General features: G+C 39.8%; 1 protein-coding gene across 5 annotated transcripts in view; it reads left to right on the plus strand.

Annotated features, from left to right (window-relative positions):
• The first annotated feature begins 934 nt into the window (after positions 1 to 934).
• The window catches only part of PDE5A (phosphodiesterase 5A), a 141,978-nt gene continuing 125,143 nt past the window's right edge, over positions 935 to 17,769 (plus strand). For 2 of the 5 annotated variants that reach the window (XM_007087606.3, XM_042983983.1), the window contains exon 1: positions 1,077 to 1,382. In XM_007087606.3, coding sequence (XP_007087668.1) covers positions 1,261 to 1,382 — 122 coding nt within the window. In that variant the 5' untranslated portion in view covers positions 1,077 to 1,260. The other 3 variants (XM_042983982.1, XM_042983981.1, XM_015539990.2) reach the window with 3 other exon arrangements.

Below are 17,769 nucleotides of genomic sequence, written 5' to 3' on the forward strand. Positions count from 1 at the left end.
TGATTTAATTCTACCCCCAAATTAGGTCACTGCAAAATACCATATTAAAACTGCAAATTGCGGGACAAGAAGATGGAGATGAGAACAAAGCAAAAGGAAGACACCAACTTCCTTCTTGTAAAGCATGATTGGGACAGGGCAAAACAGAGTAGGAAGGCTGAGCCCTTTTAAACGGATACTTTTTTTTGTAGTGTGTGTGTGTGTGTGTGTGTGCGCGCGCGCGCGCGCCCGTGTTAATTCCTTTTAAATACGACGAATTAATTTAAACTTGGGCTAATCGGCTGCTGTGCACTGTACTCGCGTAGTGCCTGTGCTCTCAAGTTAACCTCATTGTACAGAGGTGCCCTTGTTCTCTGACTTCATACACAAACCATCATAATTATTTCAGTTTACCTTTTCCTTTTCCTAGGAAATCTTGTTCCAGCCATGAAAAGGGAATGTTTGATGCAGACCCCTAATTTGTAACTATTATTGTCGTTAATATTAACATTTTAAACACGGGAGTGGCTTTGTTGGAAGTTACCCACCAGGACCCGCAAATCTGTGGCGCACGCCCCAGCTCTCCTTAACCCGCACGGTTGCTGGGGTGCTTCGAACCCCCGGGGCTGACTGGGCTCCGAGGAAGGTCGATGATCCCCGTTTCTCCCAGACCCAAGCCCTGGGTTGGAGGAAAGCGAGGCCAGACGGTCATTGTTCAGTCAGCCCAGAGGAAAAAGTGCCCAGGGTAGCAGCACCTCTTACTTTGCGTGGAAACTTCCCCTAGCTCCAGCTTTCGGGATTTAGGATGGGCGCACACATCGCCACTCTCCCTTTCTGACAGCGGGGCATCTGCGAACACACCCACAGTCACCTTTGCGCGCTCCCCTGGATCCCGCTCAGCACACAGCGCACCCCAGCGGTGGCGTGGCCTCCTTCCAGCCGTGGCCACTTAGCTTCCGGAGAGCTCGCCAGTTGCCTCCGCCGCCGCCTTGGAATCTGGGGACCTGAGACACTGCGAGACCCGGTTTCCACCAGACCCCAGGGAGGACGCGCGGCTGCAGCGCCTGCCCCACCCGCCACACCTGGGAGCGGTGAGGACCGGGAGAGGAGGGGCGCGGCAAGAGGCTGGCCAGGAGCCCGAGCAGCTTCGCCGAAAGCCAGCCGGACTGGAGCAAGGCGGAGGGGGAGGGTCTCGGGGCAGAGTCCTGCTCCTCCGAGGGAGGGACCCCAGCTGGGGTGGAAAACAGCACAAACCAGCTGCAGAGACTTGGGGCGCGGATCATGGAGCGGGCCAGCCCGGGCCCCGGGGGGTCGCAGTTGCAGCGGGACCAGGATTCGGTGGAAGCGTGGCTGGATGATCACTGGGACTTTACCTTCTCTTACTTTGTTAGGAAAGCCACCAGGTAAGAAGAGGACCCCCTGGAAGACTCAGTCGGGTCGCTGAGAGTGACCTGGGGGCACATCTCTCTCCCCTGTTGAATTTTCCCCTGCCTTCACCATTAAACAACCTCCGTTCCCAGGCCCTTGGCTTTTTAAGTAGGTCCTTGGTCCTGTTAGGGTATAGAGACCTCGACTTTATGGCAAGTACAGTCGAAAAGCCCAAGCATGGGATTCGATCCAACTTGCTCACAAAGTTCAAATACAAAAATGTACATGGGCCCTCCCCCCCGCCCCCCAGACATACACCCCGGCTGCCCTGGTATTCCCTGAGAGCAAGATTATTTACATAGACCCGCGCTCATGGGCCTTCCTCCAGCCCTTCTCTAGCCTCCTGGTCCCCCAAATCTCCTTAGCGAAACCAAAACAGTTTTTGAGCCCCTTCCCTGCAGCTCCGGAAGCACCATTTCCAACTCGGTCCTAGCGGCTCCGCTCCTCCCCCGTCCCCCCTCGCCCCGGCCCTTGGCGGGGCGGGGAAGCCGGGGTAGGGGCGAGACCACGAGGAGCCCAAAGGCTGCAACATGCCGGAATCTTCCCAGAGTAAGTGCTGTCGCCTTTTGCCCCCTTCCAGTCCTTAGTTTGGCCCGCGCGTTTCCTTTCACTCTCTCCTGCTCCCAAGGCGGCGCCGCTGAAACCTCTCCGCAGAGGGGTTCGCGGCGCGCACACAAAGGGCGCGGGGGAGGCGCGGCGGGAGCGGACAGCTGGGGGCTGGCGGGTCCCGCGCGGCCCCAGCCGACCCCAGAGGCCAGCTCTTTCTGGTCGAGAGCCAAGCGCCGGGCGGCCGCTGCGGAGGGCTGGGAGGAGGGCGCCTGTCCTTTGGGAGGCGGCCGCCCGGGGGCCAGTTGGGCGCGCGTGGGAAACGCTCGCCTTGAGTTAGGAAGGCATTGGGGCTGAAGCCGAGGAAGGAGGAGGTGGAGAGGGGAGTGTGTGGCGGGCGGATCCCTCAAAGCCTGAGGAGTTGGTGGGAAGCCGACTCGGGCTGATTCCAGGACGCACCTCTTCGGAGAAGGGTCCCGTGTCCTCCGCCGCCACATCCAGGCAGCGGCCGTCGGGCAGCCGGCGCTGGCCGCCTCGGCCGCTAGGGAGACGCACTCGAGGCGGTGATGGTGGAGCGGCCAGCCGGGGCACGGCGCTGGGGTCCCACCCGCCCGCGCTCCGTCTCCGCTGTGCCGGGCGCTCCCCGCCAGGGGGCGGCGCAGCGCGGGACGAGCGGGCGGCGGCTGGCAGCGGTGCGGTGGCGGGGTCGGTAGGGGAGCGGGCTTGGAGTCACCGCCTCACCTGGGCACGTCGTCGCCCCCCGGCGCCTTCTGGAATCCAGGGTCTGCGGAGCCCGCATGGTCTGCACTTCGAACTTCCCATGTTTGATATGTTGCCCTTTGGAGACAAAACCAGGTAGTTCCTTCAGCATCCCCTCCCTTCCCACTTTCCCTGGGGGCGCGGGGCCGGGTGCTGGGGTGGTGGCGCCCGGGTCACACCAGCGGAGGAATCTTCATTGAAAATGGACTGTCTGACATTTTTGTTTTCCTTTATTCTCTTGCGGTGTATTACTTTGGTATCTTAGAAGGGACTCTTTTTTTAAGGCTGTTTCTCCTAACGAATTTGTATCGATTTCATTACTTTCGGGGTTTTTTGATAGAGGCTACTGCTTAGGGCAAATCTTAACTCTTCTGTTTAATTACTCCGCCCTCCTTTTAAAGTTGGCTTCCCCATTTTGGCCTTCTTCCTTCAGAATCTTAAATCTGGAGCAAGCGGAGGATAAACCCTGGAAAGAAAGTGGTTTCTTTTCAAAACACACTTTTCTGCGAGTGTAGGGTAAGGCACTAAGGCCATCTAGATCTGGAATTGCTGATTGCTGTGGCCGACAGTTTTCAGCGGTCACCTGCTACTCCGAGGCCATCTGCCCCTCGTTTCCTTTCCCCCTTGCACTCATCCACTGCCCTCGTTGAACGGGGAGTGAGCAGGAGAACTGGGCTGATTTTTTTTTAAGTGTGTCAAGGTGTTTTTGGGAGGTGGCGTATTATTAATAGTTGAAAGAAAAAAGTGATTTGTCTTATAAATCAACATAAATTGTCCTTTTCTTTTTTTCCCATCTCTCCCTTTAAAATCAGAAATTTGGGATTGTTTGGTGGTTCTTTTTAAGTAGTCATAGGTAAGAACACCTCACTCAGAGCCTGCCAAAACTTTGAAAAACATTTTACTGGAAAATAAATGGAAAGAATTAAATTTATTTTTCTTTTCACATTACTTCTTCTCCCAAGTAGCAAAAGATTAAAATCCCAATTTCTCAAAATTACACTGCTCTGTGTAAAATTTAGATCATCTGAGACTCTATATGAAGATTTTTTAAGTTAGTTTTTGTATTATAGTTTATATTGACATAGGCTGACCACTTTCTCTGATACGTGTGTGTTGTGTATATATATTCTTATGTATTTATAAGAGCTTATGTTGAATAGGAGTTGGAAAACGAAAGTATAAAATGTTTAAGAGTAGTACAGGCCCTCAGTTTTAAGAGTTATGAAGTGCTGAAAGTTGTCAGTTTAAAGAATATAATCTAAGAGCTTGTGTGTAGTCAGAGGTTCCAGTTTGGTCTTCTATTTGGTGGCATTAACTGGAGATTTAAGATTGCGAGATTAGACAGTAGTTGATTATAAAAATGCCAAACTTCTAAACCCAGTGTGAGTCTTATGGTTGTAGTAAAAATTTATTTGCAGACATTTTAACTTTACAGCTAAGATTTTTTTTTAACTAGAAGCTCACATTACTTTGCTTTTTTCCTTTTGTTACATTTTGTAAGTGTACAGTGAATACTGTCAGTGATTCAGAAAACCCATGAAACAGTTCTGTAGAAACATTTAACATGTTTTAAAATTTAAAAGAAATTTGGATACACTTAGATTGGCCATCTGTGAGTGTAGACAGGCATGTGAATGGAACTGTTTCTACATTATTTGATTTGATTGTTGTCATTTGACATTCATGCATGCCTCTTTATCCTATCTCCAGACTGAATGATCTGTACTCAATAGTAGTCTTCGAACAGAATGAAGGTTCTGGCATTCCTAAATTCTCATTTAAATACCCATGGGTTTGGTTGACCTCGAAAGCAATTCTGCCGCTGTATTAGATTGTTTCCTGTATCTTCAAATACAAAGCTAAGCACCCAGTTAAAAGCTAAAAGCTTGGAGCACAGATGCTTTTTAGTAATCACAGACTGTTGATGTGAATTTGAGAGTGTTGGTTGAACAATCCATAACATAATCTTTTGGCATAAAAAAATAATTTGAGATTAGTAAAAGTACAACATATGGAAAATTTCCACCCTCACTATTCTAGACAACTTCCTCAGTCCTACCCGCCTGAGATACTGTGTTAATCAAGGGCTCTAATCTTCATGTATTTGCAAATGAAGTCTTCTGGGTGCTAATGCCACTTAAACATCTGTTGTTATTCTTGACAGCATATTAAAATAATGTTACTTTTCATTAGTTACTAATCAGCTCTGCCATTGTGGGTGATGTTATAGTTTATTTAGCATGGTAGGGGTAACATGATTGACTTTACTGCTTTGTTTTGTACTAGGCTAAAGCTTGAGAATATTTGGCATATAATGAAAATAGGAGTTACTAAGTGAGGACAAGTTTTTATGATCGCTTGGATCAAAGTCCAGAAACAGAAGTTTTACACTCCCAAGTAGCTTTCTGCGATAGACCTTTTATTTGACACTGCAAAGCTGTGCTGAATTACTTGACATTTTTTTCTTCATAATTTTTTCTCATCTCTAAAAGCTTAACATTTTTATTTGCAAGATATTTATTTTAAAATCAGATGATGGATATAAAATAAATATTGCTATCTACTTTTAAAAATTATTGTGTCTGTAATTATATAGGAATATAATTTTCAATTTTCAGACAACTGATTTGTTAAGCATATTTGATTAAGCTGTCGCTAGTGTTGAATATAATAAAACCCTGTGATTGTTGACTCAGTCTGACTTTAATATTATTTATAATATTTTTATGAAGGTAAATCTGATGCAATAATGGCCTTTTCTTTTTGTATTGTTTATAACCAGGGTTCATATAGCCAGCTCTAAACTGCTTTTTAGTGCCCTAAGAGTACTCATATGCATAGAATTCCTTTCTCCTAGAAGAAGCTGTAGGAGCCCCTGAAATGATGTTTCTCAAGGCCCCTTCTATCTCTAGTGTTCTCAAGGTTTCAAAATCAGACCCATTCTAGAGCCTGCAGTACAAGGTCATGATTCCTAAGAATGTGGTAGAATTAATGCAGTGGCAACTAGTCACAGATGGTATCTCAAAATAAATCTATCTGCTTAGCTAACAAAATCTGAAATAGGCATATAGTACAATTCAGTAGCTTTTTTTCAGATCTGTATTTTCCTAGGATCATGTTTTCAACATCTCAAGACGTGCAATATTTAACATTTTGAATATGTTGTGCAACAAAATTTTCTTTTTAAGTAATTCCACCTAAGTATTTAAATATTTAAAATATCTGAAACTGGCTTTCAAGTTGTACAGGTAAAGTTTCATCCTTATCTGATTACAGGGAATGTGTCTTAGTAATATGCTTCCTTTCCTTTAAATTTGAAAACACAAATTAACTTAGAATTTTGAACTTCCCAGTGCATTTTAATAATGCTCAGGAAAGATTTCTTCCGTCGTTGAAAAGGTTACGCAGAACTGGTTGATGTTTATTAGTTTATTCCCAAAACATTTTTCACATTAATAATTTATTAAACCTATAACTGTTAGGTTCAGTTAGATTTGCTCTTTGTTCTCAGAGTTGATTGTAGGATAAAAACCTCTTCCTAGGATGAAAGCCTTTGGTAAAGACTTAAGGGCAATTAAATAAATCACTGAGTTGATTGATAGTGGAGGGTTGAAAAATGACTAATTTCTGAATTTAGGATGCAGACTAGCTACTGACTTTGCAGGACTTCCTATGAAATTAGTTTAGCTGGACAGATGTAGATTCCATTGACCAGTGTTTACAGCTGATTGATGTGGTTTTGGAAATATCTGTTATATCAGGTTCTCAGCAAAAAGTGCCTGGGAGCTATATACCTAGGCATAAAAATTGAAGAAAGTCTTTCCACATGAGTCATTCATCTGATATTTAGCTCTGTAATCTTATTTACTGACTTGGTATTCTCATTTTGTTTGGAATTATATATATTTTTTCATGATGTAAATGTTGTATTCATTTTCTCTAACTGGTGGGAATTTATACTTATGGCCAACCAAATGTTTCAGGCAGGTAAAGCTAACTGAGTGTTAGGTTTTTAAGAATCATTTTGATAAGTATTCTAAAAAGCTTTTTGAGACACCTGGGACACTCAGCTGGTTAAGCATCCAATTCTTGATTTTGACTCAGGTCATGATCTCACAATTTGTGAGATCTAGCCCCGTGTCAGGCTCTGCACTGACAGTGTGGAGCCTACCTGGGATTCTCTCTCTCTCTCCCTCTCTGTCTGCCCCCGTTCCCCTCTCTCTCAAAAATAAATAAATAAAAACATTAAAAAAATAAAATAATTAAAAAGCTTTTAAAGATATTTATTTCTCTGGTTTATAGTTTGTACTAAGCATGCTTTTTAAAGTGTCATGTGCCATTATTAGCTTCTGTATCCTTCAAGACTTTCCCCTTGATTCTGAATTCTAAAATCAGCAAATTATATTCTGTGAATAATTTTATTAAATCTAAACTTGGGAGAAAAAAAGATCTCCATCTAATATATCCTTAGTGATAATTATAAAAAAAATAGCAATCATTATTTCTACTCTGTTGAATACCTATGCTGAGGTTGAAAGAAGAGAAAAAAATCCTGACCCTTTAAGCTGATGAAATAATTAAAACACACACACATACACACACGCAGGATTTTTGAACTTTAGATTTAGAAAAGATCTTTAATCCAGTGTTTCTCAAACTTAAGTAATGTTCTCCTGATAAAAAAGACATTCTTATTGATCTGTGGTATGTTAGTTAGAAAACTTCTGGTCATAAGTAGCCCTACTTGAATTTATACAAAATTGTCTTACATAATTAAGTGCCTGGAAATAGATTTGTCTGTGAAATTCATCTGATCAAATATTGTCGGGATTCTGTTTGTATGTAAATCTATTTAATCTGTTTGTCCTTCCTTCAGCCCATCCATCCATCCATCTATCCATCCCATCCTTCCATCCATTTTTTGGCCCTATGCTGTGTTGGCTTTATTCTGTATGCTTTCTTTATGTGCTGGAAGCTTTTTCATGGCACCTTTCTGTGGGTCTTAAAATCCTGATGTTAGAGAACTACCGAGTCATCTGTGTCAGTCCTCTCAAACTTTCTCTGGCCTTGCTTGAGTCATGTGCCTGCTCTGGTCCAGTCAATGTATCCAGAAGAATAGGGTCGTCCGACTACTTTCTTGGGGCAGGTAACCCATAATGTGATATCCCATTCAAGGAGAGGGAATTCCTAAAAGAAAGTGATATAGGCATAGCCAGAAATTCTAGGTATCTACCATACCTAGTGTTGGACTTCCTTTTATTTAATGTTGGTTAAATATGGGATTCCTAAGAGTAGGTATAATTTAATCATAATTTCAGCATTTTTCCAATTGTAATACCAAAATAAATTTATAAGCTAACTATGAATAAAAATGGTAAAACTCCAGCCAGATGCAGATTGACAGTATTTATTACATCACCCTTGCAGACTGCATATGGCCCTGACTGCTCAGTAAAGAGTTTGGTGAGGTCAGTTCACCTTTGCTACAGTTGCCCTAATGATGATTCACTTCTCCCACTGGGTCCGAACAGTCATGAAGCTTTTATTGCTATAGCATAGCTTTTGTGTGGTTTTTTTTTTGTTGTTGTTGTTTTTTTTTTTTGCTTGGTTTGAAAGCACACTTACAGATTAAATTTGTCTCTTTTTTATTTTTTTCTTTATCCTAGAACAATTGAGCTGTTCGTATGGTTGTAAACACAGATATAAATCTGAGTGTTAAAATTGTAGGCTAGCACTTGGTTTGAAGGTGGTCATCCCAGTATTTTAAAGTGTACTTCTTGCACCTTTTTTAGGGGTTTTAATTGTCATCAGTGTGAAAACACAAAATTAGAACATTTTCATAGAAAAATTACAGATATTTAAAACGTACTTGTTTTGGATTCTCAGGCCTTCTCATACCTCAGATTGAAAAACGGCAATCTAGTGCAGTCTTTCCCATATGCAAAACAAATCAATTTACATATATACAGCAGAGATGTCAGTTATGATGTGTTCTTTCAGATATAAGTAGGTTTTCCTTTAAGGAACGTTTTTCATACATGTGATTGCAAATGCATGGAAAATTACAAAACCTGTTTCTTTTAACTCTCCATCAAATGTGAATGTGAAACCATATGAAGCGATTCTGCATTTTATTTATATTTGGTCCCAGTCAACTTCTCAGATGTTTTCATAGCTGGAGAAAACTTGGAAATACTAAGTAACTTCAGGCAGAGCGTTCATTTCCTTTTCATACCAGATCCAAGAGAACTGATCACGGTAACATCACAGTAGACATTATGTGAGGATGTCACTTGGAGGTGCTCCAAATCTCCCCAGTTTCATTTAACAGCCTATTATTATAGTATATTCATCTTTTCTTCATCCGAGCCAGTGCTTCTCAAAAGGGATGCTATTGGCATTCAGTGGTGACCTTTTTTTGTTGTTGTGAGAGACTGTTCAACAAATTGCAGGTTATTTAACATCCCTGGACCCCAGAAACTAAATGCCAGGAGCACTCCCATCATTGTGACCCACAGTTCCAAATGCCCCCAAGGACTGGTGCTATTACTTGGTTAGGAGCCACTGTTCTGAATTGTTTAGTATTGATTTTTACTGATGTTGGTTAAGGGCCCTAGGTAGGAGCAGTCTAAGCTTCAACCCTAGAACTTTTTCTTTCAAAGAGTATGAACTTAGGTGCTTTATTTGCCTTTTCTGTAAAATGGAAGCAGCATTTACTTCATAGAAATTTAAAGGAAATAATGCATATTTCCTTCCCTTTTGGAGAGTGAATTTCAGTAGTTTACCCTGAGAATCATATAATCACAAACTTTGATAGTCATTTCTTTATTCTGGTAAGTGGGAATTAGAACAATAAAACAGCGATTTTTATAGACTTTAAGAGTCCTTGGGGTGCCTGGGTGCCTCAGTTGGTTGAGTGTCCGAGTCCGACTTCGGCTCAGGTCATGATCTCACAGCTTGTGAGTTTGAGCCCTATATCGGGCTCTGTGCTGACAGCTCAGAGCCTGGAGCCTGCTTTGGATTCTGTGTCCCTCTCTCACTCTGCTCCTCCCCTGCCCATGCTCTGTCTCTCTCGCTCAAGAATAAATAAAATCTTAAAAAAAGTCCTTATATTTTACATGAATATTAATGATTTGAACAGAGCCATTTGTGGATTGTTGTGCTACTGGAAAGGTAATTGGACCGGGAGTCCAGACCTCCCGGGGTGGGTTGTCCCCAGCTTTGGGACTGGCTCAGGTTAATAACCCTGGGTTTTAAAGTGGGAGTGGAGGTGGGGTGGGGAGGAATCAAGGCAGAAAAATTCATTAATGAGCTGAAAAAGCTCTTTCAACCCTAAGCATTCTTTATTTTCACAAGGAGAGCAGATTATCAGATTCTCAGATTGAATAGTTTCCTTCTTTAAGTACTTTCCAGAAATGAGTAGTGGATCCAGGTCAAATTATGCAAACAGTGTAACTAAAACTGTATAAAATCAGGATCAAAGAGCAGGAAAAATATCTAACATTATACTTTATGTGAGTTACTTTTGTGTTTTTCCTACGGATAATTTTAGCAGATTTCCATATAAGTTATCAACCATCGCTTTCCAGACAGGAAATTAGTACACTCTTTGTAATTCTGGTTTTAAAGTGATTAATTCACATGACCTAAGAAATAAAAAAAGCACTGGAGAGAAAGAAAAAGGGATGATGTTTTAATAGTAAACTTAAAAGCATGGGAATGCATTGTTTTTTCTGGATCATTCGGGGCCTGCAGTTTTTTACCCTGTTTCGTTTGAGGCACCCTGCAAATCTCCCCAAATGTTACACTGCTCAAGGACTTGCTGCGTAGCTATGCTTGAGGCCCAGGCTTCAGCCTTCCAGACTTTCCTCAAGCGAGCCCCTTGGGTAGGAGCTAAAACAGACCAACTTTAGTCCCCAAATCTCTAGCAGAGTGTTAAAGCATTTTTTTTTGTCTAGTATTAAAACCATTCTCCAGTTTAGAATTATGGTTACTATGAAATATTGCTATAATGTTCATTATAGGTAATTAGTTATGTTTTCTCACATGTGTTGTCAGTTTTATTTTATCTTTCAATTTTTTCAAAAAGAATCATCCCCAAATCTCTAACTTATTTTTGCAAAAAAAAATTTTTTTTAAGTAGTAATGGAGAAACAAACTATGTTCTTGCAATTATTTTTCTCAACTGTTAAGTTCTTTATTTTTATATGTTATTCAAAAAATTACATCATATGTAAGTGTAGTTATTTGTCTAGGGAGTCTTATGTTTTTTCAGTTATAATTTGAGAAAATACTAACATTAAAGCAACTTAATTTTTTTTCATGTGTTTCTGTAGAGATATTAGTGTTTTAAAACTAGGAGCTTCAGAAGAAGCAATGGCTAACATCTAGTTACTCTGTACAAGCCCACTGAATAAATTGTTTTTCCAAAAAAAAAAAAACACTTTTGAAGATGTATTCCATTATTTAATAATGTTTGATTAACTTAAAAATAATAATTATTGTGTATTAAACACTGTATTAAACATAACATTTGTATGTCCCAGACTCTATGCTGTCACTTTATATGCATTATTTCCTTTAATTTTCTTAACAACCTGAGAAAGGTTATGTCATTATCTTCATTCATTTTATTGAGGGAGTGAATAATATACCTAAGGTTTCACCCTTAGAAAGAAATAGCTGTGGGGTTGAAGCTCAAGTCTGTCCCACTTAGGGCCCTTCCCCACCAGGCTTTACTGAAGTTTAGTGTCAGTGTTAAAAGAAGCAAGGCAAAGGCTCATAGATTTAATATCATGTGGAATCTAACTCAGGAAGAGGTTAAAGTTTCTCCTAGGGCCCCTTAACGTGCATACGCATTACTAAATGATTTGCTTAGAGACTTTGCCCAAGTGGGTTTAGTTTCCATCTATAATTTTAGAGTATTAAAAAGTGGGAACTCTCCAATGACATTTTAAAATAGAGTGGCTGAATATTTAGGTACTAGGCCATCACAATTATATTTTTAGTATTAGAACACAAATACCCTAAATACAATATATTTTCAAAAAATTTTCATCCTTTGGTACATTTTTTTAGGCAAGAGTACAAAATGCATTGAACTAGTTGCTCTACAATTAGGTTTCATCTAATTGTATTTTTAACTCATGAGAATTACTGTGTTTATATCACAATTTTACTTTGCCTCGTAAATTTTCCTTTTTTTTCCCCTTAGGTTTCTAGATGCCAAGAAATATTCTATAAAACCCAGACAGAATATTTTAATCATTTTCCCTTTCAAGACATCTGGAATATTAAATATGCATTTTAAAGCATTTCTGTCTTTTTCAAGATTCATTTTGTAAGATGAGTGAGCACTTCAACTTTGGTGGAAAGTAAATATATTGCTGCATGGAGCCCTTATGGACATAGGCATCTGTGTGTGTGTGTGTGTGTGTGCGTGTGTGAGTGTGTGTGTGTGTGTGTGTGTGTGTGTGTGTGTCTTTTGCTAACCATATTTGAAATCTCTACAAGAGTTTACATCTGTCTGTCCTGTGAGTAGGTTTTGCATTTCCTATTTAATACTTTTAGATAGAAGGTATTTGGAAGAAGCTGTGTGTGACATGTCTAGATGAGTGGAAAATTTCTAGAACATAAGCTATAAATTGTAGTTTTCTTTTCTGTCATAGGTCTATAATAATCTTGTGTGAAAATGAGAAATTGAAAAAGGAGGAAAGTTTTGATTCCTAACAGAGTATATGCCTTAAGTTACCTTTCATTTTTTCAATGAGGATTGCTAATCAATTTGTAATATTTTTATAAAGAAGATGAGGTGTGCCTAATATATAAACTTAAACCTATTTAAATATCTATAAAAAAGGTATTACTAGATTTGAAACATTAAGTTAAATCATTAACTTAGTTGAGTCTATCATTTTAAGAAGTATACTTTTATCTACTTAAAAAAATAGAAGTACACAGGGTTCTGCCATGTGTATAATTTTGAGGAAATAAACTCTGTTACAACTATCATAAAAAAATGACCATTCATCTTCCCCCCCCCCACCCTGAATTTTTTTTATCTTTTTTTTTATCATTCACAAATTAATTTGGTCATCCCTCTGTGTATTACTAAAAATGCAAAATGTTCAACACTGGAAATATGCAGCTCAGCCTTTTCCTGCTGCAGCTGCTGGAACCTGGCTTCCTGGCCTTTTGAGTGCATGAACTCATTTAATTTTGTAGGGTGCTCCACCTACTTTGTAACACCATTTTGAAGGGTGTGGTGCTGTCAGTATTGTAAAGAACCCCAGTGAAATCAAAATGCATTAAACAATATTCTTCATGCCACTGATTTTTTATATCAAATTGCCATTGCATGAGCAGTTTGGGCTGCAAGAGTTTTCCCTAAAGTAGGATATGGAGACCGTAAACTCCTGATTGAATTCATTATTTAAAAAGGTTTGAAATTTAAAATTCAGGGCACATGTATGACAGCTCTTGGCAAGTTTTTGGCAGCTGCCATTTGGCTTTATTTCCTATTATCTAATTAATATCAGTCATTTGGGCTCTTTACATGCACAGTGGGGGAAAGGGTCCCTCTGTGCGCCTCAGCAGCATCTATGATGTATACAAGTTTGAAACCACAGATGGTGTTCACATTGTGTTACCTGAGAGGAATAGCTCCCAATGTTGATTTTGGTACCCTCCAGGATCTACTTATTTTAAGACATATTGTAAAAATTAAAAACAAACAAACACAAAATTAAATTTAATCTACCCATTTAAAAATGGTATATAATACAATTCATTTATGAAGTAAGAAATGTTTTGTGTCAAAATAAGGAAGGATATAAGTGACTGGAGGATAACAGATTTTGGTAAGGAGAGAGGGAATGATTTGGATGGGATGTTAAACATCAGGATCTTATCATCAAATATAAACTCTTGGCACCAATTTTCACTGCATTTCCCTGGGCTATGGCTTTACTTCAAGTTTCTGGGCCCTGTTAGCTTTCATTAACAGCCTTGTAAAGTGAAATCAACCAAAAGACTCTAAGAGGGCTGTCCTGCTTTTAAGTGCTCCCAAGTTTGCCAAGCAGTTAGCAAGGACATACTTATCCATGACAGCAAAGTCTCTAAGTTATTAGTGCTTGTAGCACGGGGTAAAAATACCTGTGGAACTTGTGTCTCTTTCCTTTTTGCTCAGATGGTTAGGATGCAACTTGCATAGAATTATGATGTAACTCTTATTCTTGGGGAGGAGGAGGAACTTCATGGGATTCTATAAAGAATGGCATTCTGCAGTATCTGCTTTGGCCAAGGACTTGAGGACTCAAGCAGTCGTCAGGATGCCAGTAGCCAGCCTGTTTCCAGACCCCATTTAGCCCACTTAGCCTGTGATGTTGTACACCAGAAACACCTTTCTCCCCTCATCCTTTTTCTGATTCTCTTGGAGGGACTTTATGAAGAAATGAACAGCCACTGCTCCTTAGCCCAAACCCTGTGTCTCCATTGGAATGAGCATGAAGGGTTCAGGAGATAGCAAAATCTTAAATATATGGAAGAGATTTTGAAATGCTCCTACAAGCATTTTCTAATTTGACTTATGTATCAGCCTTGTGTGGTGAGTGAAGGAGTCATGAGGTCATTCTCCTGTTTAAAAGAAGAGGAAGCTGAGGTGCAGAAAGACATTAAGTGAGTTGACTGACCTAATGATAACCTGTTGACCTGTTGATAAAGTCAGACTTTGTAGGGGGTCTTAGTGGCTTGTTAATACAGCTGCCCATGTTTACACCTGAAAAACTTGAACTCCAGAGAAGTTTTGACTGGTTTGGCATCATATCTGTGTAGTCTTATAGCTGGAACTAGCATTACCTTCTGATTGCCTGTTTGCTATTCTTGATTTCATACCTTGCTGAAGACAGCACCTTGCACTTCACATAAAGTAATCAGAACAGGTGGTGTTTCCCCTGGTTTATAGAAGATGAAATTGAAACTCAGAGGAAGAAAATTGTTTGTCACTGGTCATAAAACTCATTAGTAGCAAGTGCTTAGGTTAGAACTCAAGTCTCCTAAAAACATAGCCCTTTTATGCTTCATAGTCCCAAGAATTTTTAGCAACTAGTCAGTCTCTGTTTTATGAGTCAATTATAATTTGTTTTTTCTCTATGAAAAATACATGGTGTGGTTTTGAGAGTAAACTGAAAGAACTTAGTTTAAAGAGGAATTTTATACTACTAATTATTTATCTCTAAGCTTTCAAAAGGTTCAGTTATTATACGCAGGATCACAGTGCGGTCGTCCTTTGTGTTCTTTTGATGATAAAATTAGTGTTAGTAATTTGATAGTCTGGAGCTCATCAGTATGCTGTATAGAACCCACCTTTTCTTTGTTGTCTATCTGCCAACAATTTCAGTTGGGGAAAAAGAATATAGAGGACTGGCGTGACCACATAAACTACAGGATACTCAATTAAATTTGAATTTCAGATACTACTTACACTAAAAAATTATTCATTGTTTATCTGAAACTCAATTTTAACTGGGTGTTCTGTATTTTTATTTGCTAAATCTAGCAACCGTAAGAATGACTCTTCCCTTGAACACATTCATTATACGGTTTTTCAGTGCACTGTTTTAGATTTATAAAACATGACCTGGTTTCAGAGAAACAGACATGGGATTCAGGCAGATATTTTTCAGGACACTATCCTTAAGAATCTTTATTCTCTGAGTCATTTGAGACAGTTTTTGCCTCAGTGGCTTAATATGCCGTCCTTTTATGATCTGAGTGTAAAAAATTAAGTTAAAGAATGTGTTATCGTAAGTGATTTTTTTTAAGTTTATTTATTTTGAGAGAGAGAGTGCGCATGTGTGCACAAGCCAGGGAAGGACAGAGAAAGAGGGAGAGAGAGAATTCTAAACAGGTTCCACACTGTCAGCACAGAGCCCGATTAGGGACGCAAACTCACGAACCATGAGATCATGACCTGAGTCAAAAATCGAGAGTTGGAAACCTAACCGACTGAGCCACGCAGGCACTCCAGTCTTATTCTCTCTATGCCTGTATGTGTGAATTTGAGTTTGACTTTCAAATGCAGCTAGAAGTTAGGGAGTGTTTCCTTCATGATAAGCATTGATGTTCTGGGAACTTTTTTCTTCTTACTGGCCATAAGACTTGGAAAAGGAGACCTGGATTTGACTCTAGATTTTGCCACCAAATAGAATGTCTTTGGTTCAGCCATTTAATTTAGCTTCATAATTTAGAAAGTAGGATTGTTAATGCCTGTCTCACCAGGTTTAAATAAACTGTTGCCCTTTTCATTATGTTTCATATAAATACTTTCAAAATCTTACAAAATCAAAGAAGAGACATGAACACAGAGATCCTATCGTAGGCCACAGAAGTGATTTGCCCAGTCAGAAGTACCATCTAGGTTTCTTGAATTCCATCTGGTACTTTTTACCCTTATATCTGACATATTTACAGGCATCTTTTCCATCTTTATTCATTTTATGCATTTGCATTTAACTTTATAGAACACAAAATCCAGTATGTACAGAAATAAACTCCTGAACACCATATAAACTTCAATTTTGGAGGAGTGGTCACTGAATGATATGTCTAGGGTTGTTCATTACTATATCTCTGGTGCCCGGCCTAGCTGGAATAGTGCCTGACACACTCAGATCTTTACCTTATGAGAATAATTCATTCTATAAAAGGACATGTAAACATGGATCCAATTAAAATGGGGAAATAAATCAGTGAAAAGGTTTTGATTGGAACTTTATCTTGAATATGGAACCACAGATTATAAAAGTAAATTAATCTTAGATTTAATAAAATGTAGATTATAATGAAAATTCCATGCTAAATTTTAGAATGGACTATTTTTGACAAAACTATTTTACAGCCAATTAACTTCACTTTTTCATGTTTGACTTTTACAACAGGAATATAGACTTTCTTTTCAAAAAAACACTTTTTGAAACCGTGAAGGTTTCATCATTTTTCCGAGGACGTTTCTTTTTTTTTAATGTTTATTTTTTGTGGGGGGAGAGAGAAGGAGAGTGAGAGAGAGAGAGAGAGAGAGGTGGGGAGAAGGGCAGAGAGAGAGAGAGAGGGAGAAACAGAATCAGAATCAGAAGCAAGCTCCAGGCTCTGAGCTGTCAGCACAGAGCCTGACATGGGGCTTGAACTAACAGACTCCGAGATGATGACCTGAGCCAAAGTTGGACGCTTAACTGACTGAGCCACTCAGGCACCCTCCAAGGACCTTTCTTAATCTTGAATATAATTATTTAAATAAATTTCTCTTTTCAAGTATCTGTTATATCATTCCCCTTGTTGATTATTTGTTAGTTGGTCTTTAATTGGGCATAGACCTTAACTGTCAGTGGCTTTGTATAATATTGTAATGGTTCTCCAACATTACTTTGATCTACTTGTAGATTTTCTGTATCTTATGTAAGAATTTTAATTTTGGGGGCACTTGGTGGCTCTGTCGGTTAAGCATCCGACTCCGGCTCAGGACATTATCTCACGGTTCGGTTTGTGAGTACGCGCCCTGCATTGGGCTGTGTGCTGACAGCTCAGAGCCTGGAGCCTGCTTCGGATTCTATGTCTCCCTCTCTCTCTGCCCCCGCCCCTCATGCTCTGTCTCTCTCTCTCAAAAATAAACATTTAAAAAAATTTTAAAGAATTATCATTTTGATTTGCAGGTGATTTGTATTTGTATAAACTGAAATATTAAAAAATCATTGGGAAAGGATAGATGATTTTAAGAGGAAAGGCCCACTTCATATAGCCACATTGGTCATGCACTGCAGAACTTTAAGGGATGTCTGAAGAGAGAGAGGTGTGAGGAATGATTTAATTTTCTTTGTGGTTGGTTCTTAAGTGAGTGTTTTGATGTTATGATATGATATGATATGATATGATATATGTTTTCCTACCTAAGCATATAACTACAGGGACTCAGATAATCAATAATGTGGTCATGAGAAACCCCTTCCCCATCACTCGTGGTTAATAAAAATTGTTGATTGAATGAATGAATATACTGGATCTGCT

This window comes from Panthera tigris, chromosome B1, assembly GCF_018350195.1.
Source record: "Panthera tigris isolate Pti1 chromosome B1, P.tigris_Pti1_mat1.1, whole genome shotgun sequence".
Classification (NCBI taxonomy): domain Eukaryota; kingdom Metazoa; phylum Chordata; class Mammalia; order Carnivora; family Felidae; genus Panthera; species Panthera tigris.